Source organism: Hordeum vulgare, chromosome 4H (genome assembly GCF_904849725.1).
Source record: "Hordeum vulgare subsp. vulgare chromosome 4H, MorexV3_pseudomolecules_assembly, whole genome shotgun sequence".
Taxonomy (NCBI): Eukaryota; Viridiplantae; Streptophyta; class Magnoliopsida; order Poales; family Poaceae; genus Hordeum; species Hordeum vulgare.
The window spans coordinates 72,024,950-72,051,933 of NC_058521.1; the positions used below are offsets into that span (position 1 = coordinate 72,024,950).

Below are 26,984 nucleotides of genomic sequence, written 5' to 3' on the forward strand. Positions count from 1 at the left end.
TAAAATATACTTCAGAGGCTAAAGAATTGTTTGCAATGTACCACTAAATTGCTTCCAAGGATATTTATTTCCAATTAGAATTATTTATCATTGAAACACTACATTTGGTTTGACACGATTTGCTTCCATAAAACAAAACTGTGGCATCTAAGGCACAACTTAAACACCATCGGGCTGATGGTCAACCATGCTTCCTTTCGACGTTGGTCGTGCTTCCGTGCAATGGTAGTTATGCTTTCATTTGATGGGGGGAGTGCATCCTTCTGACATGCATGCTATTCGTGCTTCCTTCTTATGTTGGTCGTGCTTCTTTCAATAGTACTCGTGCTTCCTTCTGATGGTGGACTTGCTTCCTTTCTATCCTGATGGACCATGGTTAACTGCACATAGAAAAGAGTGGCATGCATGGATGGAGCGGCTCTGCAGCAAGGATGCACACCATTAGCCGAGGGCCTCCTTTACAACAAAGTAGGTTGGTCGAGTATATCAAATTAAACCTAGCTGAGCCGAGGACGCGAGGCATCGTTTTTTGCAGTCGGTCAGGCGTGCTCTCGGCAATGTCGAGAAGGGCTGGAGCTAGAGGCGAAGGCACCAACGCATATGGAGCCTCCTTGCTAGGATGCACATCGTGGCCTCCTACTGATCAAGCACATAAAAATCAAGAATAAGATAATTCAATCATTGTAACATTACAAAGAAAATCGGTGAGGAAGAGGAGCACACGTGTTAACTTCTGTTTCTGTGGTGGTCGGAGGTAGAAGAGATAGGGTCTCGACCCCTTATCAACGGGATGGCGCACCAACGATGTCGCCTGGGGTCGCATACTCGCATTAGTGGAGACGAAGGGGTGGAGAAGAGCAGAGGAACGGATCTGGACGGTGAGATTACTGCTCCGTTGTTGTGGCTGACGACGAGGTGTGAAGGAATGCGCGATGTGCTCTGCCATCAGAGAGGATAGGGTGTTACCATTGACTACAAGATCGGGGAGGTGCGCCGTGCGGGCGCGTGAGAGAAGGAGAGGATTCGGGAGGGATATCCGGCCGAGTTGTTGGGAGGGATTTATGGATGGATGCAGGAGGTTTGCTACGAGATGGCATTTTTTTATTTTTGAAAACATAACATTGTTGGACCGCAAGATTCAGTTAGAATCAACGGCAGTCCATCGGTCTGAAGGATACTTCTAATCAGACTACTGATTTAAAGTGTTTCCCTTTATATTTATAGGGATGAGTATATGCCCTTGCGACTGTGTTAAAAAAAAAACTCATGCGATCAAGCCGGTTCTGGTCGAACTCAGGCGCCGAAAAAGAAGAGTGTGCGCCTGCCCCTGCGTCTCCGACTTTTCCCCAATCCTCATTTCAAAGACTCCCCCAATCCCCACCCAAAACCCTCGCTCCGCTCCGCCGTCCACCATGGCGCCGTCAATCCCGCCCCCGCCGCTGATCGGGGACGTCATCGAAGAGATCCTCCTCCGCCTCCCGCCGGACGAGCCCGAGCACCTCTTCCGCACCGCCCTTGTCTGCAAGACATGGCTCCGCATCCTCTGCGACCCCGGCTTCATCCGCCGCTACCGCACCTTCCACGGCACCCCTCCCCTCCTCGGCCTCCTCCACAGGCTCGAGATCTTCCAAGGACGCCCCGCGCGCAGCTTCGCCTCTACCACATCGATGCCGGACTTCCCCCACCCGGGCAACGGCGACCCCTGGGAGCGCGCCCTCGACTGCCGCCACGGCCGCGTCCTCATGTATATGAGGACGGACGACAAGGCCTACCTCGTCTCGGATCCCGTCACGGGCGAGCGCCACAGCGTGCCATCGCCGGACATCGATTGGCTGATCGAGTCTGCGGTGGTGCTCTGTGCCGCCGACGGTTGCGACCACCTCGACTGCCACGGCGGCCCCTTCCGCGTGGTCTTCGCGGCCACCCACGACTACAAAGATACCATATTTGCGAGCGTCTACTCATCAGAGACGGGTGTGTGGAGCGAGCCTGTGTGTCTTGACAAGAGCTGTGAAGTCTATGCCCAGCATATGCGAGAGGGGCTTGCAGATAGAGCATACTACATACCCTATCTCCAGCCTAGGCGAGGCACCCTTGTTGGAGATGCAGTCTACTTCACAGTTCGGTGGGGTAATCCAATCGTCAAGTATGACTTGGGCAAGAATTGCTTATCCATGATTGAGCCACCGGCAGAGGACGTGTACTACATCGCCCTCATGGCCATGGAGAGCAGTTCACTGGGTTTTTCCTGCATTCGGGGTTCCAGCCTTTATATGTGGTCAAGGAAGGTGGATACAGAAGAAGCTGCTGATTGGGTACAATACAGGGTCATCGAGCTGGAGAAAACAATTCGTGTTGCCAATACTCCTGATGACAAACCATTTGTGTCCGGCTTTGCGGAGGGTTTGGGTGTCATCTTCATTAGCACACGTGTTGGCTTATTTATGATCAAGCTCAATTCTGGGCAGCTTAAGAAGGTTGGTGAGTCTGGAAAATACTTTAGCGTCCTGCCCTACATGAGCTTCTACACTCCAGGTATCATACTGGCCCTTGCCTGTCTGTGGTCATTAATTTTCTAGACAGCTTCTGTATGTTTGCTTAGATAGTTGGTTCTGGTTCTTCGACAATTATCGGTACATATTTGTGTATGCTAGTGAAAAATGAATATGTGGCATGGGAAAACAAAATGTAATTTTGCTTTCATATTCTACTCCCTCCGTTCCTAAATATAAGTCTTATTCGAGATTCCACTACGGACTACATACGGAGCAAAATGAGTGGATCTACACTCTAAACTATGTCTTTATACATCCGTATATAGTCCGTAGTAGAATCTCTATAAAGACTTATATTTAGGAACGGAGGAAGTCAGTGGCGGAGACAGGGGGGAATTTTTTTTTCTGCTAAAACAGTGTATTTTAATGGACTGGCCCTCCCCAACGAGGATTAGCAACGTTTGGCCCTCCCCATTCAATTTTTCTGGCTTCGCCACTGGAGGAAGTAGTTGTTAAGGGCCATGATATGCATCAGTCCTATTGCTAAATGCACACGCAAGCTACATGGTCTTGTATTATCCTGCAACCTTGCTTCAGATTTCCTTTTTGTAAACTCTTCTGTTTTCTAGCATAGCTGTAGCTCACATCAGGCTCAATCTTGTAACCTTCAGAATTATTACTAGCACAAACCTCACCAGAGTGGAATGCTGAGTTTGAACTGTTGGTTATTAGTTGTATATGTTATCTTTTCAGATCATGCTGACTAACTGATCTCTGAGTATCTTGTTTTATGTTTAGCGGTTTACATACAGATAGTGCAAGTCACTATAATCGATTGTGTGCATTTCTATGTCGAAATTATCCTGATCGTCTTGAAAAATTTTCAATGTGTCAGGCACGTCTCAGTTAATGTTCTGATAGTGCTTGGTATGGCTACTTGGAACTAAATTTAAGTGTAGTCTATGTTGTTTCTCTTTACTTGAATATGATGTTCAGTGTTGGTATCGTCTTCAAAAGGGCTAAGTAGCATTGTCAGACGTTTTGGACTTACAATTGGAGATACAGGGATCCAAGTTGTTATATAGTCTGACCATAAAACACTTACCATCTGTAAATCAACTGTAAAGAACCGATTTTAGTTTAACAGCCGTGTAACTCAGATGTTTTACACTTGTACTGCAAACATGGAAAAGTATTGTCAAGGACTCAAGGTACGCTGTCCTAAAATAAAATGTATCGCTCATAAAATTGTTTTCTTCTTTTCGCTAGAGCCGTTTATTGGTCAAGTACAGGGTGAAGCTTGACATCTGAAACTGTATGTTACTTTCTGGCATAGCTGAAGTTGACATCTGAAATCCATTCTTGTAATCTTTTGAAAAAAGAACAAGTACATGGCACAGGAAATAATTAATTCTTAAGTTGCTTATGAATTTTTTTCTTTGTATGTTTACAGATCGTGGCAGGTTGTTGTCGCTAGCAAGGACTAACTGACCGCTGATGTGCCACTCAGCAATGGTGCGATGCATAATGGACGAATCCATCGTCTGGAGTGTGCTGCTGTTGCCTTTTTTTGCAGCTACTACTATCAAGTTGGTCTGCTTTTTTTAGCAGTAACTAAGCATGACGATTGCAAGTTTGGTTGTTCTTGTTCAATTCATCCTGATCATGCAACCGGTCAGGCCAGAGACTTGTATTTCAGTTTACTATGTTGCCTTCTTATCTGTTGAGCAGTTTGAGTAGGAGTGGTGCAAGTCACATGTTCAATTTGTGTTCATGCCGTGAATCAGTCCTGATTATGTCGACCACAAAGCTGTACTTCTGTTGGATATGTCGGGATGACATATTTGAGTTACTGTTTGGTTAAATGCTTAAGTCAGCCACATAAACTGAACTTATGTGGGCTTCCAATTTCTGAAAAAAAATGAAGTGTCATTCAGTGTTGGTCTCTTGCCTTGAAGAATGTTATCTCCTATGGGAATGTTAGGAATTTCTTATTTATCGCGTTCTGCGTCAAATTGGCGAAGCTTCGCAGAGGCAAGCGACACAAAGAGATCAGTGGATCGGAACCCATTTTAGCGGTTAGCCTAGCGTGCGGGCCGGTGGTTTTCTCCTGGTTTTTCCCTTTTCCCTGTGTTTATTGCAGCTGGTTTTCTTTCAGGTTTTTTCTTTTTTGTTTCCCTTTCTGTTTCTGTTATTTTCGCTTTCGTTTCTTTCTTCTCTATTCTTTTTTTTTGCGTTTTCTGTTTACTTTTTCAGAAGTACGCAAGTTTCAAAAAGTTCAGAATTCAAAATTGTCCACACATTTGAAAATATGTTTGGGTTTCCAAAAAATGTTCGTGTTCACAGAAAATGTTCATAAATTTGAAAATGTGTTCTAAAAAAATGTTCCCAAATTTTAAAAAATGTGTGCGTTTTCAAAATGTTCGTAAAGTTACAAAATGTTCACATTTTCAAAAAAATCGTTTTTACAAAAAATGTTCCTATATTTCGAAAAATGTTCATGTTTTTCAACATAATGTTCACAATTTGAAAAAATGTTTGTCTTTCGGAAAAATGTTCCCGCTTTCAGAAAAATGTCTCAAATAAAAAAAGACGAGCGCTATAAATCAATCGGATGATTTAAGCCAGTTTTAAACAGCTCCAACGTGGTAATTCGTTATCCTCAAGCAGCACCTCCCAGCTCGCCTTCTACTCCCGTAGGACAGTAGCTCCGCTAATGTCCATGGCAGCATCAACTCACATCCATGGCAGCATCAACTCACAGCTCCGACGAAGCCTTGCACATCGGCTTCCAGCAACCAATGGATGCGCCGTCGTGACCTTGCGTGCTGTAACGCAGCTCCGTCGTTCGCCATGGCAGCAGTGAAGTCGCAGCATCGTGTGCTCCAACGCAGCTCCATCGCCAACCATGGCAGAAGCTCCTCGCCTGTCCTGCTGCAACGCAGCTCCATCGCCGGTGTGCCAACAACGCTGTCATACCGGCACGTGCTGCAATGCAGCTCCACCGCCTGCCATGGCAGCAACCTGTCGCCTCTCCTGCTGCAGTGCAGCTTCGCCGCCGGCCATAGCAGCAGCATGTCGCTTCTCCTGCTGCATCGCAGCTCCGTCGTCGGCGTGGCAATAGTGTCGTTGTACATCGTGCTACAACGCAGCTCTACCGTCGGCCTTAGCAGCTACTTGTCGCCACTCTTGCTGCATCTTGGACGCCTTGGTGAGATCCATGGGAGGTAGCCCTCTCGCTTTGTAGCGTGGTGCCCGGGATGAGAAGCACTGCCGACGACTGGGATGAGAAGCAGCGCCGGTGGCCATAAGTCTTGCTGCAATGTGATGGTGGAGGAGCACGCCGCGGAGCGGGGCGTGGGTCCATACGTGACGCGGGGGTGAGAAAGCAGGAGCTGGGATGAAGAAAATGGGTGATAGAACGGCGGTCATCGCTGGATAAGGAAGCCGTGGTGGACGCTAGGGCCAGGGCAAGCGATGAGGGGGGTTTACTCCCATGCCGAATTAGTTTGTTGAATTTAATTATCTTCCAATAAAAAGATGTTCAACATTTCCTAAACAATGATCGCAAAAATCAAAATATGTTCAAAGTTTTTGAAAAATATTCGTTTGTTTTGAAAGATATTCAGTTTTTGGAAAACATTTCATATATTTTTAAAGTGTTCGTGCTTTCAAAACAAATAGAATTTTTGAAAACTCTTCGTGTAAACAACATATTTTTTACAATTTTCTGAAACTGTTTTCATTTAAAAAAAGCTTCACATATCAATTTTTCAGGAGTTTCAAAAAATGTCCGTGTTTTCAAATTTTGTTCAGGAGTTCCAAAATTTGTTCACCGTTCCAAATTTTATTTAGAATTTTTAAAAATGTTCCCTTTTCCAAAAAAGTATTCATGATTTGCAAAAAATATTCATGTTTTCGAAAATGTTATAGTTTTTCTAGTAATTGTTCACAAATTTCGGAAAGTGTTTGCGTTTCACAGAACATTCCATCTTTTGGAACAAAATTGCTTCAGAATTTTCTAATCTAATTCGCATCAGCACAGTATGTTGGTTCTTTAAGTTTGACGCTCACAGTTAAACAGACATGGCTCCTAGATCATGTGGTAGTAACACGTCGTGTAAAGCTTTCGAACACGCGATCGCAATATTACTCACAGGGGAGATCGACGAGCGTTTCGGGTGGGCCGGCCCGTTAAAACGTTTGAGCAATTCCGGTTTTGGGAATCTTCTAGGTGGTTCCCAGCCGTTTTTTTTTTTCTGATTTTAAATCTTCTAGGAGGTTCCTGAACCGGTTTATAATTCGTTTTTATCCTTTTTTATGTTTATATTTCTCATTTACTTTTTCATTTTTCCTATTTTATTTTATTTTCTTTGCTCTTTCGTTTTTTTCATGTTTCTTTTGCTTGAAATTATAAATATTTATTTGGAATTTTATAACATGATTTTGTTTTTAAAATTTCTCCCAATTTATAAATCTTCAAGAATTTCAAAAAATGTTCCTGTTATCTGTTTTTTTAAATTTGAAATAATGTTCAGGAATTTGAAATTTTTTTCTTGTTTTCAATTTTGCTCTCATTTAAAAAAAAATCGTGTTTCAGATTTTCTTTCAGAAATTTCGAAAAATGTTCCTGCTTTCAATTTTTGTTCAGAATTTCAAAAATTTATTCACGTATGGAAAAAATGTTTGTGTTCTGAATTTGTTTGGGATTTTCAAAATTGTTCTCCATTTTGAAATCTGTCATAAAATGTCGAAATATATTCATGAATTTAAAAAAACTTGCCGTTTCAAATTTTTGTTCAAAATTTCGGAAAATGTTCATGTTTACGAAAAAAGTTCAGAAATTTTAAAATGTGTTCGCCATTTTAGAAAATTGTTTGGGTTTGTCCAAAATGTTCGTAATTTCGGAAAATAACTCTAATTTTGTAATATTGCTCAGGATTCTTTGAAATAGTGTCAAAGGTGCTACCGCTATTTTGTTCTGAATTCTCGCGATTCATTTTTGTCACGTGTCTTCTTCATCATAGTTGCTCGCAGCAAAAAATATATTCATGTTTCATCATTTCAAAAAATGTTCACGTTTCAAAAAATGACCACGGTTTCAACATTTTGTTCGCAATTTCAACAAAAATGATGTTTCAAATTTTGTTCGCATTAGCAAAAATGCATAGAATATAATTTTTCCCGCATTTAAAAAAATGTTCTGAATTGATTTTTTTTCTTGATTTCCATTTTTGTTAAAAAAAAATAAAACTGTCCGTGATCTCAAAAAATATTCCAAAATTTTAAAAAGTGCTTGCGTTTTTCATAATTTGTTCATTTTCCAGAAAAGGTCAAAATTTTGAACATTTTGTCCTTGTTTAGAAAACTGTTTGGGATTTGCAAAAAGTCATGTTCTATTTTGAATGGAAATTACAAAAAATCTTTGCTTCTCCGAAGAAATGTTGGAATATATAAATATTAGGACATTTCAAAACTGCTTGCAATATCAAGAAATGTTTTTGAAATCATAACGCTAATGTGTGCTCTTATAAGGTTTTGCACCTACTCTATTCAGGTAACTGTGCGTTGTAGTGGTTAATGGCTCGCGGTCAGTTTTCCTTGTTGTTTGAGGCCGTGGGATCGAAACCTGGGTTGCCCTGTTGTTTTTTTAGCCTTTTTTGTGTCGCGCTATTGAAAACATGTTGGGCTGGCCCAGACGCGCGTCGCCCGTGTGCATTGAGGTCCTCTATACGCAAAATGCATTGTATAGGAGGTTCCCGTGTTGCCTCCATGGACCTGACCAGTCGCGAACCCGCGTGTATGAAATGGTGACTCTTTGCCGTAGAGAGCGGCATATAGGATGTCACAGAATGTTATGCTTCTCTGGGTTTATAATTATGGGCCCAAGTGACTTGGAAGTCATGTCTCTTCCTTGCCCTTTTACTGTTACAATGCATAATAGTTGCTTCCTTTACTTTCTTTTTTATTTTCTGAAAAATATAAATTCACGGTACTTGTAATGTGTTGTGAGTCATAGTGATTACTGGGCACCAACATATTCTTTTCATTTTTTGTGATGACTGTTTGTGAGGGAAGTGTGAAGGCAAAATGCGTCGTATAGGAGGTTCCCGCGTTGTCTTCATGGGCCGGACCAGTTGCGAACCCGCCTGCATGAAATGGCGACTCTTTGCCGTAGAGAGCGGCATATAGGAGGTCTCGGAATGTTATGCTCCTCTGGTTTTATAATTATGGGCCCAAGTGACCTGGAAGTCATGTCTCTTCCTTGCCCTTTTACTGTTACAATGCATATCTAGGCACAAGACGATTCGATGCGCCTTGGAGTCTCTCGAAGACGGTCGCTTTCTACACTTCTCTTTGGTGGTTTTGAGTCGTAGGAAAGCCGTTCTAGTAAGAGCGGGTCCGCGTCGGAAAGGTTTGGGTGGAATCATCACGTACACACTTAGTGCACCCACTTTCTTTTGGCTTCAATGGAGCCCCATACCCATATTCATTCTCTATGCAAAAAGGCTAGTGGTAGTACCGCTGGCACAGCGGTAGTATCGCTCTCAGAGCGGTAGTAATTTTTTACTATCGCTCCAAGAGCAGTACTACCGCCCTCAGTGCGGTATTAATTTTTTACTACCGCTCCAAGGGCGGTACTACCTCCCTCAGTGTGGTAGTATTTTTTTACTACCGCCCCGTCGGACTTTTTCGCATACTTTTCCACCCACAGTAGTACGCACTGTAGTATTTCTGTACTACCGTGGTTGGTGAGATGCAGAGCGGTAGTACCCCTCTCAGGGGCGGTAGTACCGCTCATAGCAGCGGTAGTACCGCTTGTCGTTTATTATGGTGGGTGGGTAACGGTTGGATCTAAGCCCCCCATGCATCTTTCTCTTCAAGGAGCTGACCTTCAACCTCTCTAAGCTCCATTGTTGCTCCACAATCTTACTTTCGCCCGATCTCTCTCCCTAGCCAATCAAACTTGTTGATTTTCTAGGGATTATTTGAGAAGGCCTTGATCTACACTTCCACCAAAGGATATTTGATTCCCCCCACTAATCCCTTGCGGATCTTGTTACTCTTGGGTGTGTGAGCATCCTAGACGGTTGAGGTCACCTCGAAGCCACATGCCATTGTGGTGAAGCTTCGTGGTCTAGTTGGAAGCCTCCAAGCTTTGTGTGGAGATAGCCCCAACCTTGTATGTAAAGGTTAGGTCGCCACCTTCAAGGGCACCAATAGTGGATTCACGACATCTCACATTGTGTGAGGGCGTGAGGAGAATACGGTGGCCCTAGTGGCTTCTTGGGGAGCATTGTGCCTCCACACCGCTCCAACGGAGACGTACTTTCTGTCAAAGGGAAGGAACTTCGATAACACATCCTCGTCTCCACCGGTTCCACTTGCGGTTATTGTTGGGGAACGTTGCATGGGAAACAAAAAATTCCCTACGCACACGAAGACCTATCATGGTGATGTCCATCTACAAGTGGAGATTAGATCTACGTACCCTTGTAGAACGCACAGCGGGAAGCGTTAAGAAACACGGTTGATGTAGTGGAACATCTTCACATCCCTCGAACCGTCCCACGAACCGTCCCGCGATCCGTCCCACGATCCGTTCCGATCTAGCGCCGAATGGACGGCACCTCCGCGTTCATCACACGTACAGCTCGAAGATGATCTCGGCCTTCTTGATCCAGCAAGCAAGATGGAGAAGTAGATGAGTTCTCCGGCAGCGTGACGACGCTCCGGTGGTGGTGATGATCTACTCCTGCAGGGCTCAGCTCGAGCTCCGCAGAAATCCGATCTAGAGGTAGAACTATGTGGAATAGGCTAGAGTTGCACGTGGCAAAGTTGTGTCTCATAAAACCCTAAACCACCACTATATATACGAGGAGGGGGGAGGGGCTAGCCTTGGGGCACAAGGCCTCAAGGTGCGCCGGCCGCCACGAGGAGGAGGACTCCTCCAATTCGGTTTGGGAAGGAGGAGTCCTCCTCTTCCTTCCCACCTCCCTCTTTCCTTTTCCTTTTTCTTTTCTTTTGGTATTTTCTTATGTGGCGCCATAGCCCTCTTGGGCTGACTCCACCAACACACTAGGAACTTGTGGCGCCACCCTAGGGCCTTGGGCTCACTCCCGGTGGGTGGGCCCCTCCCGGTAAACACCCGGAACCCATTCGTCACTCCCGGTACACTGCCGGAATTGCCCAAAACTTTCCGGTGACCAAATGAAGCCATCCTATATATATCAATCTTCATTTCTAGACCATTTCGGAAACCCTCTTGACGTCCATGATCTCATCTGGGACTCCGAACAACATTCGGTAACCACACATATAACTCAACTATACTAAAACATCATCGAACCTTAAGTGTGCAGACCCTGCGGGTTTGAGAACTATGTAGACATGACCCGAGGCACTCCTCGGTCAATATCCAATAGCGGGACCTGGATGCCCATATTGGATCCTACATATTCTCCGAAGATCTTATCGGTTGAACCTTAGTGCCAAGGATTCATATAATCCCGTATGTCATTCCCTTTGTCCTTCAGTATGTTACTTGCCCGAGATTCGATCGTCGGTATCCGCATACCTATTTCAATCTCGTTACCAGCAAGTCTCTTTACTCGTTCCGTAATACAAGATCCCGTGACTTACACTTAGTCACATTGCTTGCAAGGCTTGTGTGTGATGTTGTATTACCGAGTGGGCCCCGAGATACCTCTCCGTCACACGGAGTGACAAATCCCAGTCTTGATCCATACTAACCCAACGAACACCTTCGGAGATACCTGTAGAGCACCTTTATAGTCACCCAGTTACGTTGCGACGTTTGATGCACACAAGGTATTCCTCCGGTGCCAGTGAGTTATATGATCTCATGGTCACAGGAATAAATACTTGACACGCAGAAAACAATAACAATAAAATGACACGATCAATATGGTACGTTCATAGTTTGGGTCTAGTCCATCACATGATTCTCCTAATGATGTGATCCAGTTATCAAGTGACAACACTTGGACATAGTCAGAAAACCTTGACTATCCTTGATCAACTGGCTAGCCAACTAGAGACTTGGTAGGGACATTGTTTTTTCTATGTATCCACACATGTATCTATGTTTTTATTCAATACAATTATATCATGGATAATAAATGATTATCTTGTAACAAGAAGTATAATAATAACTATTTATCATTGCCTCTAGGGCATATTTCCAACAGTCTCCCACTTGCACTAGAGTCAATAATCTAGTCCTCACATCGCCATGTGATTTACATTGTAATAAATCTAACACCCATACAGTTCTAGTGTTGATCATGTTTTGCCCGTGGAAGAGGTTTAGTCAGCGGGTCTGCGACATTCAAATCAGTGTGCACTTTGCAAATATTCAAGTCCTCTCCTTCGACTTAGTCGCGGATGAGGTTGAAGCGTCATTTGATGTGTCTGGTCTTCTTGTGAAACCTTGGTTCCTTTGCTAGAGCAATGGCACCAGTGTTGTCACAGAACGAAGTTATTGGATTTAGTGCGCTTGGCACAACTCCAAGATCCGTCATGAACTGCTTCATCCAGACACACTCCTTTGCTGCCTCCAAGGCAGCCATGTACTCCGCTTCACATGTAGAATCTAATACGACGCTTTTCTTGGAACTGCACCAGCTTATCGCACCCCCATTAAGAATAAATACGTATCCGGTTTGCGACTTAGAGTCATCCGGATCGGTGTCAAAGCTTGCGTCGACGTAACCCTTTAGGACGAGCTCTTCGTCACCTCCATAAACGAGAAACATTTCCTTAGTCCTTTTCAGGCACTTCAGAATATTCTTGAACGCCGTCCAGTGATCCACTCCTGGATTACTCTGAAACCTGCCTGCCATACTAATGCCAAGCTGACGTCTGGTCTAGTGCACAACATTGCATACATGATAGAACCTATGGCTGAAGCATAGGGGACGCAACTCATTTGTTCTCTATCTCCCGCAGTTGCTGAGCACTGAGTCTTACTCAATTTTATACCTTGTAACACTGGCAAGAACCCTTTCTTGGACTGTTCCATTTTGAACTTCTTCAAAACTTTATCAAGGTATGTGCTTTGTGAAAGTCCTATCACGCGTCTCGATCTGTCCCTATAGATCTTAATGCCTAGAATGTAAGCAACTTCTCCTAGGTCCTTCATAGAGAAACTTTTATTCAAGTAATTCTTTACGCTCTCCAAAAACTCCATGTTGTTTCCAATCAGCAATATGTCATCCACATATAATATTAGAAACGCCACAGAGCTCCCACCCACTTTATTGTAAATACAAGATTCTCCAACCACTTGTATAAACCCAAATGCTTTGCTCACCTCATCAAAGCGCTTATTCCAACTCCGAGATGCTTGCACCAGTCTATAAATGGATCGCTGGAGCTTGCACACTTTGTTAGCATTCTTTGGATTGACAAAACCTTTGGGTTGCATCATATACAACTCTTCCTTAAGAAAACTGCATCCATTTTGACATCCATCTGCCAGATTTCATAATCGAAAAATGCAGCTATTGCTAACATGATTCGGACGGACTTAAGCATCACTACCGGTGAGAACGTCTCATCGTAGTCAATTCCTTGAACTTGTGAAAAATCCTTTGCCACAAGTCGAGCTTTATAAACGGTCACATTACCGTCCGCGTCTGTCTTCTTCTTAAAGATCCATTTGTTCTGAATAGCCTTGCGGCCTTCAGGTAATACTTCCAAAGTCCACACTTTGTTTTCATTCATAGATCCTATCTCAGACTTCTTGGCCTCCAGCCATCTGTTGGAATCCGGGCCCACCATAGCTTCTTCATAATTCACAGGTTCATTGTTGTCTAACGACATGATTGATAAGACATGATTACCGTACCACTCAGGAGTAGTACGTGATCTTGTCGACCTGGGAGGTCCGATAGGAACTTGATCCGAAGTTTCATGATCATCATCATTAACTTCCTCCTCAACCGGCGTCGCAATGACAGGGGTTTCCCCTTGCCCTGCGCCACCATCTAGAGGGGTTAGAGGTTCGACAACCTCATCAAGTTCTATCTTCCTCCCACTCAATTCTTTCGAGAGAATCTCCTTCTCAAGAAAAGATCCGTTTTTAGCAACAAACACTTTGCCCTCGGATTTGAGATAGAAGGTGTACCCAACTGTCTCCTTTGGGTAACCTATGAAGACACACTTTTCTGCTTTGGGTTCCAGCTTTTCAGGCTGAAGCTTTTTGACATAAGCATCACATCCCCACACTTTAAGAAACGACAACTTTGGTCTTTTGCCATACCACAGTTCGTATGGTGTCGTCTCAACGGATTTTGATGGTGCCCTATTTAAAGTGAATGCAGCTGTCTCTAATGCATAACCCCAAAATGATAACGGCAAATTGTTAAGAGACATCATAGATCACACCATTTCTAACAAAGTACGATTACGACGTTCGTACACACCATTACGCTGTGGTGTTCCAGGTGGTGTCAACTGTGAAACAATTCCACATTGTATTAAGTGAGCACTGATGACCCACAAGTATAGGGGATCAATCGTAGTCCTTTCGATAAGTAAGAGTGTCGAACCCAACGAGGAGCAGAAGGATCTGACAACTGCCTTTCAGCAAGGTAAAATCCGCACGTACTGAAATTTTCGGTAACAAGTGATTGTGTGGTGAGATGATTCGTAGCAAGCAACAAGTAACAAAAGTAGCAACGGTGCAGCAAAGTGGCCCAATCCATTTTGTAGCAAGGGACAAGCATGGACAAAGTCTTATAGGAGGAAAAACGCTCCCGAGGACACACGGGAATTTCTGTCATGCTAGTTTTCATCATGTTCATATGATTCGCGTTCGTTACTTTGATAGTTTGATATGTGGGTGGACCGGCGCTTGGTTACTGCCCTTACTTGGACAAGCATCCCACTTATGATTAACCCCTCTCGCAAGCATCCGCAACTACGAAAGAAGAATTAAGACAAAGTCTAACCATAGCATTAAACTAGTGGATCCAAATCAGCCCATTACGAAGTAACGCATAAACTAGGGTTTAAGCTTCTGTCACTCTAGCAACCCATCTTCTACTTACTACTTCCCAATGCCTTCCTCTAGGCCCAAATAATGGTGAAGTGTTATGTAGTCGACGTTCACATAACACCACTAGAGGAAAAACAACATGCAACACATCAAAATACCGAACGAATACCAAATTTGCATGACTATTATTAGCATGACTTATCCCATGTCCTCAGGAACAAAAGTAACTACTCACAAAGCATAATCATATTCATGACCAGAGAGGTAATGAGTAGCATCAAGGATCTGAACATAAACTCTTCCACCAAGTAATCCAACTAGCATCAACTACAAAGAGTAATCAACACTACTAGCAACCTTACAAGTACCAATCGGAGTCGCGAGACGGAGATTGGTTACAAGTGATGAACTAGGGTTTGGAGGTGAGATGATGCTGATGAAGATGTTGATGGTGATGAGTCCCCTCCGATGAGAGGAGTGTTGGTGATGACGATGGCGACGATTTCCCCCTCCGGGAGGGAAGTTCCCCGGCACGATCGTCATGCCGGAGCTCTAGATTGGTTATGCTCAAGTTCCGCCTCGTGGCGACGGCGAATCCACGAAAAAGCTCCTCCTTGATTTTTTCTAGATGAAACCCTTCATATAGCAGAAGAGGGGGGCCAGTGGGCCAGCAGGCTGCCCACAAGCCCCTTGGGCGCGGCCAGGGGGGTGGCCGCGCCAAGCAGGCTTGTGGCCACCTGCTGGCGCCCCTCTTGCGCTTCTTCGGCCCAGTATTTTTTATAAATCCGGAAAAAAATCCTCTTTGATTTTTACGGCGTTTAGAGTGGCGCAGAATAGGTATCTCAACTTTGCTCCTTTTTCAGGCCAGAATTCCAGCTGCCGACATTCTCCCTCTTCATGTAAACCTTGCAAAATAAGAGAGAAAAGGCATAAGAATTGTACCGTGAAGTGAAATAACAGCCCAAGAAGCGATAAATATAAACTTGAAAACATGATGCAAAATGGACGTATCAAGTACCAAACTCGAAACTCAGATATTCACCCCCACGATCAGACCGTAGGAACTTGATCTTCTTGTTACGATGAATTTTAACTTCACTCTGAAATTGCTTGAGCTTCTCAAACGTTTCAGACTTGTGCTTCATCAAGTAGATATATCCATACCTACTCAAATCACGAGTGAAGGTGAGAAAATAACGATATTCACCGCGCGCCTCCACACTCATCGGACCGCACACATCGGTATGTATGATTTCTAACAAGTCACTTGCACGCTCCGTTGTTCCGGAGAACGGAGTCTTAGTCATCTTTCCCATGAGGCATGGTTCGCACGTGTCAAGTGAATCAAAGTCAAGTGACTCCAAAAGTCCATCAGAATGGATTTTCTTCATGCGCTTTACACCAATACGACCTAAGCGGCAGTGCCACAAAAACATGGTGCTATCGTTGTTAACTCTAACTCTTTTGGTCTCAATGTTAAGTATATGTGTATCATCGCTATCAAGATTCAATATGAACAATCCTCTCACATTGGGTGCATGACCATAAAAGATATTACTCATAGAAATAGAACAATCATTATTCTCCGACTTAAACGAGTAACCGTCTCGCAATAAATAAGATCCAGATATAATGTTCATGCCTAACGCAGGCACTAAATAACAATTATTTAAGTTCATAACTAATCCTGATGGTAACTTGTAACGACTAAGATGCGGTCCTTTCCGATTTGGGGAACGAGGCCCTGAATTGGAAAGAAGCGCATCTAAGCGTTTCGCAAGCACGGTAACATAGCACATACATAATAATAGTAGAATGACAATAAGGGATTCAACTTCCATCTCATAAATATATCAGAGTTACATCACGCATCCAAACAAGGTAGTTCGGCTACGGACTACAAAACATGAGAAATGACTATGCTACCCTGCATGCTTGCCCATGATCACGACCACGCCTCAGTCTTCTGGATAGTTCACGTACATGCGGTCGTTCTCCTCATCGTACTGCCATGCCAGCTGCGTGCCATCGGGATCACCTGTCTCGGGGGTACCTGAACCTGTTGGTGTTGTGAAGGAATCTGTGAGCCACGGGGACTCAGCAATCTATGACCTCGGTGCCAGAACTAGTCAAGTTATTAGGTAAGGAAGGTGGAGTATTTAGGTTGCAGCATCTTAAGCTTTATAGTGGCGAACTTACGTAGAACATGTATGAAGGTGGTCTATACTAGTGATCGAAGTTTAGCTGATCACTAAGTGATCCTGAACACCTACTTACATCAATCATAACCCCACCATGTTCCCGATCGAAGAGAGGTCTTCGAAGGGGATAGTCACGGTTACGCACACAGTTGGCAATTTTATTAGAGTTATGTTTAAGTTATCTATAACCAGATGTTAACAAATATTCCAAGTTGCCACATAACCGCGGGCACGGCTTTCCGAAAGATTAAACCCTGCAGCGGTGCTCCAACTAGTCTATCACAAACGATCACGGGCCGCAAAGTAATCCTCTATCACGAATCTCGTGATCTCGTCGGATTCCTTAGATGAAAACCCCAACTCTGTGGAGAACCAAAGCTTCACCTGGATTCCTATACGCAAGATATATCGCTAATGTAAGAAAAGACTAGCAGGACCTCCCGGTGTGTCGACGACCCTGATAAGAGTCGCGTATCTCAGTCTCAGGACAACACCGTCTATGCATAGTGGACAATGACCAAACCTCAAGTTTCGCCGAGGTGGTATTGCCGACTGCTAGGTGGGTGGACCAACACTTGGAGCACTGGCCTGTGTTGTTGATTAAATTCCTCGGGGTAGCTATTCCCTATGCAGACTATTATTAAGTGATTAGCAAATTAAAACCAATGTTGGGTCCTGCCGGACAAGTCTTAACACTACACGATTTATCAAGGGGGTCCCCATAACAACCCCGAACGTGTTAGGAGCGAACAGTTATGGAATCAAACACCGGTAGCTGGTAACTATGGCGGCAATAACGGAACAAAGCACCCGGCAAAAGGTTAGGCCTCCCATTATTTACCAAGTATATAGGTGCATTAATTAAATAATAGAATTAAGATAATGATATCAACTCATGTTATCACATGAGATAACTGCACCTGCAACTAGCAACGCTAACATTAGAAGCTTAGCAAGCCTACTTAGCCATTCAAGATTTGCTAGGAAGGGATAAGTGTTTGGGTTTCATGGCAATTTCAGGAGGCAATTATTTCAGTGGTAGGCAGCGAGCAAATGACGAAGAAACGTAATCTAGCTTAACAAGTCTAGAGATGGAATCAAGGTCATATCATCTTGCCTGTGATGTCCTCAGCTTGGAACTGCTCTTGTTCGTCCTGCACGTACTCTCCCGGATCCACGTACTCGTTCTTTGATCCCGGTGCTACCCAAAATAAAATAGCATCCAATGAACAACAACACCTCAAGATGCAACAAGCACATGATGCATGAGATGAAAATGAACATGCATCTCTATTCTAGTCACTAGAACAAGCATGAGAAGAAGATACAAGTTCCTGGACAGAACTGCACTCTAAGCTACATTGACATGCATGAGGATGACATGAACAGATGCGCCATGCGAAAACGATGCAAAAGCATATAAAGAACGTTACGAACGGAGCTACGGATCGACGGGAAACAACGAAACAAGAAATGACGTCTTACGTATCAAAATCATCACCACACACTCCAATGGCATACTTCTGGGATTCCCAGGTTGCCAAGACATAAAACAAACAAGGATGGATGGGGTGGTGCAAGAAATATCACCACAACATCATCTATGCATGCTCAAGCATCAAAACATCAAAACAACACAATCTGCCATAAACAACATCATAGCAGTTTGAGTGCTACATGCAAAGCATCTATAGCCACCCAAATATGCCAAATAAGATATGTGGCAGAAGCTATTCAAAAGTACTACAAGCACAAGCAAAAAGATCACACAAAGGAGTTTCACACAGAAAGTTACACAACTGCTAACTTGGACAAAAATATCAGTTTTCAGGGACTTAGTGAAAATTCCAGATTCTCACTAGCTGTTTATGCTCTGAAGCATTTTGACAGCACCCAAAACAATATCTACATGGCTCCAAATGGAATGAAAATTTACAGGGAACTAGACAAACATAAAAGATACAACTTTCCAGTTGATAGCTAAGGCTGAATCCCAACACATGGATTTCTACAAGCACAACAACAGGAGAAGAAAATATAAACAGATTCTCAGACTTGGTGAAAATCTCAGATTTTCACTAAACTGGAATTTCAGCCACATGCCTACTTTGACTAAGCACCACTTGCACACATGAACTACTAAGCATGAAACAAAACCAACATGCCATAGAGGGGGTCACCCTCTAATGCCACAACAAGGAATCAACCTCTTGGGCTCACCACATCTCATGGAACCAAGCTCCAATCATAGAACAAATCTGAAATATGACATTCCCAGAACGTGTTCCAAAGGCAAAACTGACTTCACCAATGGATTCTTGGGATGATTCTACCCCCAAAACATATATAATACCTATGTACTTTCATAGAACAAATGAGCACAAACTAGAAAAGAAAATCAACATGGAATCACATATAGTGAATAGTGCATCATCACATGTGCTTCTCACTAGAACACCACCTTCACAAGCACGTGCACACTCTCACAAGTCCAATGGTGCACATGAGGGGTAGAACTCATGCATGTGTGCCATAGCACACTACCATTCCCACATACATACAACAAGCACAAGCATCACAATCACCTACACATGCTAAAGAGAATACCCCACTAACTACACACACATCATGCATTCTATTCCTACACACACAAGATCTCATGTGCACATCCAAGGATCACCAAGCCTTGGGCATGTGTGGGTCACCACACACTTACACACACACTCATGACAAGAGCACCTACATATGCACAAGGTAGGTGAGGGGGAAAACCCACACACACACTCACATCACATACTTGCACAAGAGAAGCATATATACCACCCTTGGTGCTTGCACCACACCCATGCACATAAACATCACCACCTTGGTGCCATACACACGCAAGATACCACACACACAACATGTATATGCTCTCAATCCTATACATGCTTTCCTACACAAGTTATACCAACACAAGCTATAGCATCAAGATTAAGAACAACCTTCTGCTGAGCTAAAATAATTACCTCACATGCACATAGTGCATACCACATCAAATAGCATAGCAAGCAAAGCAAAACAGAAAAAGAAATGCCACAAAATAAAAGGGATGGGGAGGGGGATCGAACCCAGGACCCCCTGGATCTACCCCAGAGCCAACTCCACCCTGCTACTTGCCATGCGCTTGACAGGAACAGAGAAGACAACAAGTTAGGCTACACCCTGCGCTACTGCTACTGTGCCGAAACAAAGGAAAAATAAAAAGGGGGGTGGCAACCCTGGGACTTGAACCCAGCACCCCCAGGCCAACACACACAACACCCAAGCACTGCAAACCACTGGGATACTCTTCGGATCTCGACAGGACAGAGGGGGTTAACAAGGTATACTAACAGGATGCCTTGCTCTGCTTTGAACACAGAGAGGTGACGACAGACGATCGCCGGAGCTTGCCTGACCTAGCTACTGCTGCTCTACGCCAGAGAGGGGAGCAACTACAACTACTACTACTCTACATCTGCCTGCACAAGCATGAGCACACATACTGCACAGATCACACATGCCATTTCTGTCGATCTCCTCTCGGGACAGAGGCATGGCGACGAGCTCTGCTGCGCATCTACCACGTGGAAGGAGGGAGGAGCTAGGTCTCACCGAGAGGAAGGAGGGAGAGGCCGATCGGAGGAGGAGGCAGGCTGGAGAGGAACGAAGACGAACTGACGAAGTCCTGCTGCAGACTGAAGTAGAGGAAGAAGGTCGCCGGGTGCACGCCGTTGACGTGGTGTTGGCTGTCGGTGTGGTCGATCCCCGACCTCAGCGACGGCGGGAATGGAGCGCGGGGTCCTGCCCCGAGCCCCTGGACATGATGGCCGGCGCCGGAGACGACAGGAGCAGGGTTGACGTCGGCAGATGCACTACTCTCTCTCTCTCTGCTAGGATCTACAGAGCCCTTACCTGAGGGGGAAGGAGAGATGGAAGGAGATGGAGGGAGGAGTGGCGGCGGCAGATGGGGGAGTGCGGAACCCTAGGGGAAGGGAGGCACGGACGCCAATGCTTTTAAGAGGGCCTCGACGGGACGGCACCGTCACCTCTCGCTCTCTCTCTCTCAGTTGCCCTGACGGAAAGCAGCGCCCTGGGGAGGAACGGCGTCAGAGAAAGGAGAAGGGGTGGCGCGCCTGGGCTCTCGCTGGAATAGAGAAGAAGATGGGCCTCAACGATGGGGAAGGCCCATGCTGCGCCAGGAGGAGAGAAAAGAATTCCCTCGGGGGTTTTCTATTTAATCCAACACCGGAAAAACAGCTAATTCCGAGGGAAAACTATGGCACCAAAAATAAAAATAAAAATACCCCTGGTCATAAGAAATTATGACCTATTTGAATAAAATGTAAAAGGGGTTTTTGGAGCAACTTAATATTTACAAAACAGAATTAAGTTGAGCTGTTTTGTGAATATTTGCACCCTTACAACATAGTTTCAAAACAGAAAAATCACAACTTCAAACCCACCACAAAATATCCTAAACCATGGGCATTTTTAAAACAGAGAAGGAGCAAGTAATTATTGGCTTGACATAAAATAGAGAAAGGGGAAGTGTTTCATAAAACCTATTGCAACCACATACTATCTACTAGCACATACTCCACTCCACATCACTACATAACATCATATGCTATCCACCACAAACATAAGATCACAAGGCAACAAACACAAAAACCAGAGATGGATGGAATGCATGCATGCAAAGGAAGAACAATGCAAGGTGACACATGAAATCATAACACATAGAATAGTTCTCATAACAATGCAAAGGTGGACCCACATAGAGAAGGTTCCAAATAGGGAAAGATACACTCTTGGGGCATTACAAACTCTCCCACACTACAAAAAGATCTCGCCCTGAGATCTAAGACTAAAAGAACTCTGGAAATTCAGAACGGAGGTGATCCTCGCGTTCCCAAGTAGCCTCTTTATCGGAATGGTGTGACCATTGCACTTTGAGAAATTTGATAGTCTTGTTGTGGGTCTTTCGCTCAGTCGCCTCGAGAACCGCAACTAGATGCTCGTGATAAGATAGGTCACGTTGAAGGTCGATGTCTTGAAGATGAACAGTGCGCTCGGGGGTCTTGAAGCACCTCCGGAGCTGAGAGACATGGAACACATCATGCACATTTGCAAAGTTTGACGGGAGCTCAAGCTGATACGCAAGGTCGCCTCTCTTGCCAACAATTCTGAACGGACCCATGAAACGAGGCGCAAGCTTGCCTTTGATGCCAAAGCGATGTGTACCCTTCATAGGCGACACCTTGAGATAGACGAAGTCATCGAGCTCATAAGACATGTCACGATGCTTTCTATCATAATAGCTCTTCTGACGGGACTGAGCTGCTCTGAGGTTGTTCCGAATGACCCGACACATCTCCTCAGCTTCTTCTATCAAGTCATTCCCAAGAATCTGACGCTCACCGGTCTCGGACCAGTTGAGCGGGGTACGACACTTCCTGCCATAGAGAATTTCAAACGGAGCTTTGCCAAAACTAGCTTGAAAACTGTTGTTATACGAGAACTCAGCAAAAGGCAGACAATCCTCCCACTTCATGCCAAAAGAGATCACACAGGCTCTCAGCATATCCTCAAGAACTTGATTGACTCACTCCACTTGACCACTAGTTTGAGGATGAAAAGATGTGCTGAAGCGTATCTTCGTGCCCATCGCGGACTGAAAAGAGTCCCAGAACTTGGAAGTGAAGATACTTTCATGATGCGAAGAGATCATCATAGGCACGCCGTGCAAAGACACTATCCTAGAAGTGTACAACTCTGCAAGCTGAGCTACGGAAATGGATTCCTTGACTGGAAGAAAATGAGCCACTATACTCAACTTGTCGATGACGACGAAGATGGCATCATTACCCTTCTTGGACTTCGGAAACCCGGTGAAGAAATCCATCTCAATATGATTGAACTTCCACTCGGGAATGGGCAAAGGATGCAAAAGACCTGCTGGACGTTGATGCTCTGCTTTCACCCTTCGACATACATCACATTCATTTACGAACTGAGCAATCTCACGCTTCGTGCGAGTCCATCAAAAGGTCTGTTTCAAGTCCTGATACATCTTGGAGCTTCCTAGATGTATTGAGAGCAAGGAGTTATGACCTTCTTCCATGATTACCTTTCTGAGATCACCTTTCGGAACGACAAGACGGTCCTCAAAGAACAACGTGTCTCTGGCATCAACACTGAAACACTTATACTTGGGAAGACCCTTTGCCACGCCAATCTTGACTTTCTTCACCATTGCATCAAGAAGCTGCGCTGCTCGGACCTGATATTCCAAGGTAGGAGAGATATGAAGGTTTGCAAGAAATCCCCGAGGTACTAACTGAAGGTTGAGCTTCCTGAAAGACTCGCAAAGGTCAGGCTAGAGAGGTTTCAGAATGAGACTGTTGCAGTATGCCTTCCTGCTCAAAGCATCTGCCACGACATTAGCTTTGCCTAGCGTGTACTCAACACTCGGATTAAAATCTTGGAGCATTTCCACCCAACGAGTTTGCCGAAGATTCAGGTTAGGCTGGGTGAAGATGTACTTGAGGCTCTTGTGATCGTTGAACACTTCAACCTTTCGTTCCAACAAGAGGTGTCTCCAAGTCATCAGAGTGTGTACCACATCTGCTAGCTCAAGATCATGCACAGGATAATTCTTCTCCGCTGGCTTCAACTACGTGGAGGTATAAGCAACCACTTTCTTCTCTTGCATCAGAACTGCACCAAGACCCTGAAGAGAAGCGTCGCAGAACACTTGGTAAGGCTTGGAATCATCCGGAGGAACCAAGACTGGAGTAGAGCTGAGCTTCTCTTTGAGTGTGTCGAAGGCCAACTGACACTCTGGAGACCAAGCATACTTCACACCTTTCCGAAGAAGACTTGAGAGCGGCTTAGCAATCTTGGAGAAGTTCTCAACAAACCTTCTACAATAGCTTGCAAGCCCGAGAAAGCATTGAAGTTGCTTCACATTCTGCGGAGGCTCCCATTCAACAATGGCCTGCACCTTCCACAGATCAACTTTGATGCCCTCGGCAGAGATAATGTGACCAAGATAGACGACTTCTTTCAACCAGAACTCACACTTGGAAAACTTGGCATACAATTTGTACTCCCTCAGCTTATCAAGCACCAATATGAGGTGTTCTTCATGTTCTTCTCAGTTTCAGAAAAGACCAGAATATCGTCGAGATAAAGCAAGACGAAGTCGTTCTTGAACGGAGAGAATATGTAGTTCATCAATCGAAAAAATGTCGGAGGAGCATTTGCCAGACCAAAAGACATGACCGTATACTCATACGAGCCAAAACTAGTCCTCAAAGCAGTCTTCAGAATATCCTCTTCGCGAATGCGAATTTGATGATAGCCCATTCTGAGATCGAGCTTGGAGAAGATCTTAGCCCCTTTCAACTATTCGAACAACTCAGTCATGTTCGGAAGTGGTACTTGTTCCTGATTGTATTCTTGTTCAATGGACGGTAATCGACACACAACCTGTCCGTGCCATCCTTCTTCTTGACAAACATAACTCCACAGCCCCACGGAGACGAGCTTGGTCTGATCAGACCCAAACGCTCCTGCCCATCGAGTTGCCTCTTAAGTTCCTTCAACTCTTCTGGACCCAATTTGTACGGCCGTTTGCACACAGGCTCAGTACCTGGTTCAAGCTCAATCACAAATTCAACTTCTCGGTGCGGAGGCATTCCTGGCAGCTCTTCTGGAATCACATCTTCATATTCACAGACCACTGGTACTTGCGAAATAGGATCAATCTCACCCTTTTCATTCAAAGAGAACAGACGGATTGTATCATCGCGCGTCGCGAATATAATCACGTCCTCCGAAGAGTGGGTAAGCTTCACTTCTTTAGCTTCACAATCAATCTTCATGGCCAGCCAGTCCATACCAAGGATCAAGTCACTGTCGGAATTGCCCAAGACAATAGGAGACGCCAGAAAAGAATAACTACCCATCTTGACAGAAACATTCGGAACCACCATGTGGGAATTCATGATCTTGCCAGGAGACACAATTGATAGAGTCTTAGGCCAATCACGAGTAGAGAACCCATGCTTAAATGAGAATGTCCTTGAGATAAACAAATGCGATGCACCAGTATCAAATAACACTTTAGCAGGAATATCATTAACGAGGAGGTTACCCATGATCACATCTGACGAGTTTTCTGCCTTAGCCGCATTCACCATGTTGACTCGAGCTGACCTGGGGTTGAACTTCACGAGAGCATTGCTTGGAGGTTTGCCTAGGAGGAGGCGGTAGACGGAGCTGAGAAGTGCACTTGTTGGCATAATGACCCTTCTGCCCGCACTTGTGACAAGTAACATGTGCTGGCTGACGGTACTGTGTCTGAGGAGGCCCTTGCTTCTGTTGCTGGAATCTCTTCTGAAAGACTGGGTTGGGTGGGTGGGAAGAACTACGGCCACCAGAATGCTTGAGCTTCTGCGAGTGCCGAGGAGGAGGAGGAGACACCCAAAACTTCTGTTGCTTCTGAACCACGTGAGTAGAGGAAGAGGAGCTGGAATCTCTCAAGTACTTCTTAGAATTCTCCACCCTGAGCAAAGCTGCCTCAGCCCTCAGATCTAAGTTGTATAACTTGTCGAACTCCTCAGGATCGTGCAAAGCAAGAGCTAACTGCAAATCTTCTTTCAAGCCACCTCTGAACTGATAAATCTTGCTCTTCTGACCAGGGATATCCTGCAAGGCGTATCGGGCTAGCTCGTGGAACTCAACGTTGTACTTGTACACGGAGTTACCACCCTGCTTCAAGCGCGTGAACTTCTCACGCATTTCCTCCACGAAGCTGGACGGAATGTAGTGGGATCTGAAGTCACGGCAGAACTCATCCCAAGTGATCACTCTAGCACCTCTGGAATCCTTCAACCGTTGCCACCAGATAGATGCTTGCCCTTTAGCTGGAATGTTGCAAATTTGACGAAATCCTCAGGACGAACATTGCTGCACTCAAAATGCTTGTTCATGTCGCGGATCCAATCCTCGGCATCAAATGGCTGGTCACAAGAAGTGAAAGTCTTCGGCTGATTTGACAGGAACTGACACAGATTAGCAAACTGATTCCCACCATGCTGGAAATTGCCTTGCTGCTGATTAGCCCTCTCTTGCAACAACTGTAGCAGTATCTGAGTGTTTGCATTTGTAGCAGCCATCACCGCTTGCCAAGCCTCTGCAGGAGGAGGCGGCAGCGGAGGAGGATTCTCCGGAGGAGGAGGTGGTGGCGGCACATCCTCACGCCCTGGATTCTGACGAGTTGGTGGAGCCATCCTGAAGACAGACAACACATTAGCCCACAAAATAAATTGAAGGTAAAGCTGAATCAAAATGGCAGGAATATCTAAACAGGAATATAGCAATTGCACTCAAACAAAATAGTAAGAATGCTTCCTCAAAGTGACGGCCGACAAAATTCTGATTAAGACCACTTCAACCAAGTATGAGCTAGAACTGCTTGGAACAAACATATGATCGAGATTTCATCCGATATCTTCGTGGATAAGATCGCACGGGCTCGAATTTACAGTAGCCATCTTGTGCAAGGTAGTGCACACGACTTACGAAGTATCCCTGAGTCGTAGCGAGCTACAAGGACTCTTTAAGACACAACGAGAACCACTGTAATACGACCGTGAACAAACATACCCACTGAACATCGAATCCCAACCTCACATCATGCATCTGTAGGAAGATTGTCCTATAAGTTACTACTTGATATCCCACCTATGAATTCCCAAAATATCTGGTCATGCAATCTGGTACACGGATACAAGGAGTAATATCACACAACTCCTATACTAACCCGTCACCTGTATCACATCCGTCAACACACAACCAGAATCTCGGACCTTCATCTACAACAGACCCTCGTGATCACAACGATACAAAGTATGGCAGTACTCCCGAACAATCTGCACCAGTACTGGGGACATCGGGGTTATCTCGCCACTACTAGTATTGAAGCAATTACGAACATCCTTCGTTCTTAGATACTCAGAAATCTGAATGATGGCGATGTGCGCAAGAATCCCCTGGAGCTCAACTCCCTGGAAGAAATCAAGGCAGATAGGAGGCACCAAGACAGAACTCCGTGACATCGAAATCATATAGATTTCAAAAATACCCGCGTGATCCTAAAAAAAATTGAGCGAGAAAAGGAGTAGAATCAAGATTTCCTAAGTCGGGAACCTCACCAGAGCATAGAAGAGG

The 26,984-nt window shown here is 44.8% G+C and overlaps 1 protein-coding gene across 1 annotated transcript; it reads left to right on the top strand.

Annotated features, from left to right (window-relative positions):
• Window positions 1–1,308: 1,308 nt before the first annotated feature.
• Window positions 1,309–4,304, top strand: LOC123451222. The gene is made up of 2 exons (XM_045128231.1): window positions 1,309–2,535; window positions 3,949–4,304. The coding sequence occupies exons 1-2, from the start codon at window positions 1,413–1,415 to the stop codon at window positions 3,984–3,986; spliced, it is 1,161 nt and encodes a 386-aa protein (XP_044984166.1). The 5' UTR covers window positions 1,309–1,412; the 3' UTR covers window positions 3,987–4,304.
• Window positions 4,305–26,984: the final 22,680 nt, after the last annotated feature.

Coding starts and splice junctions, on each gene's coding strand:
- LOC123451222 (XM_045128231.1), top strand. CDS start 1,413: ATGGCGCCGTCAATCCCGCCCCCGCCGCTGATCGGGGACGTCATCGAA. Junction 2,536..3,948: donor CATGAGCTTCTACACTCCAG/GTATCATACTGG, acceptor GTATGTTTACAG/ATCGTGGCAGGTTGTTGTCG.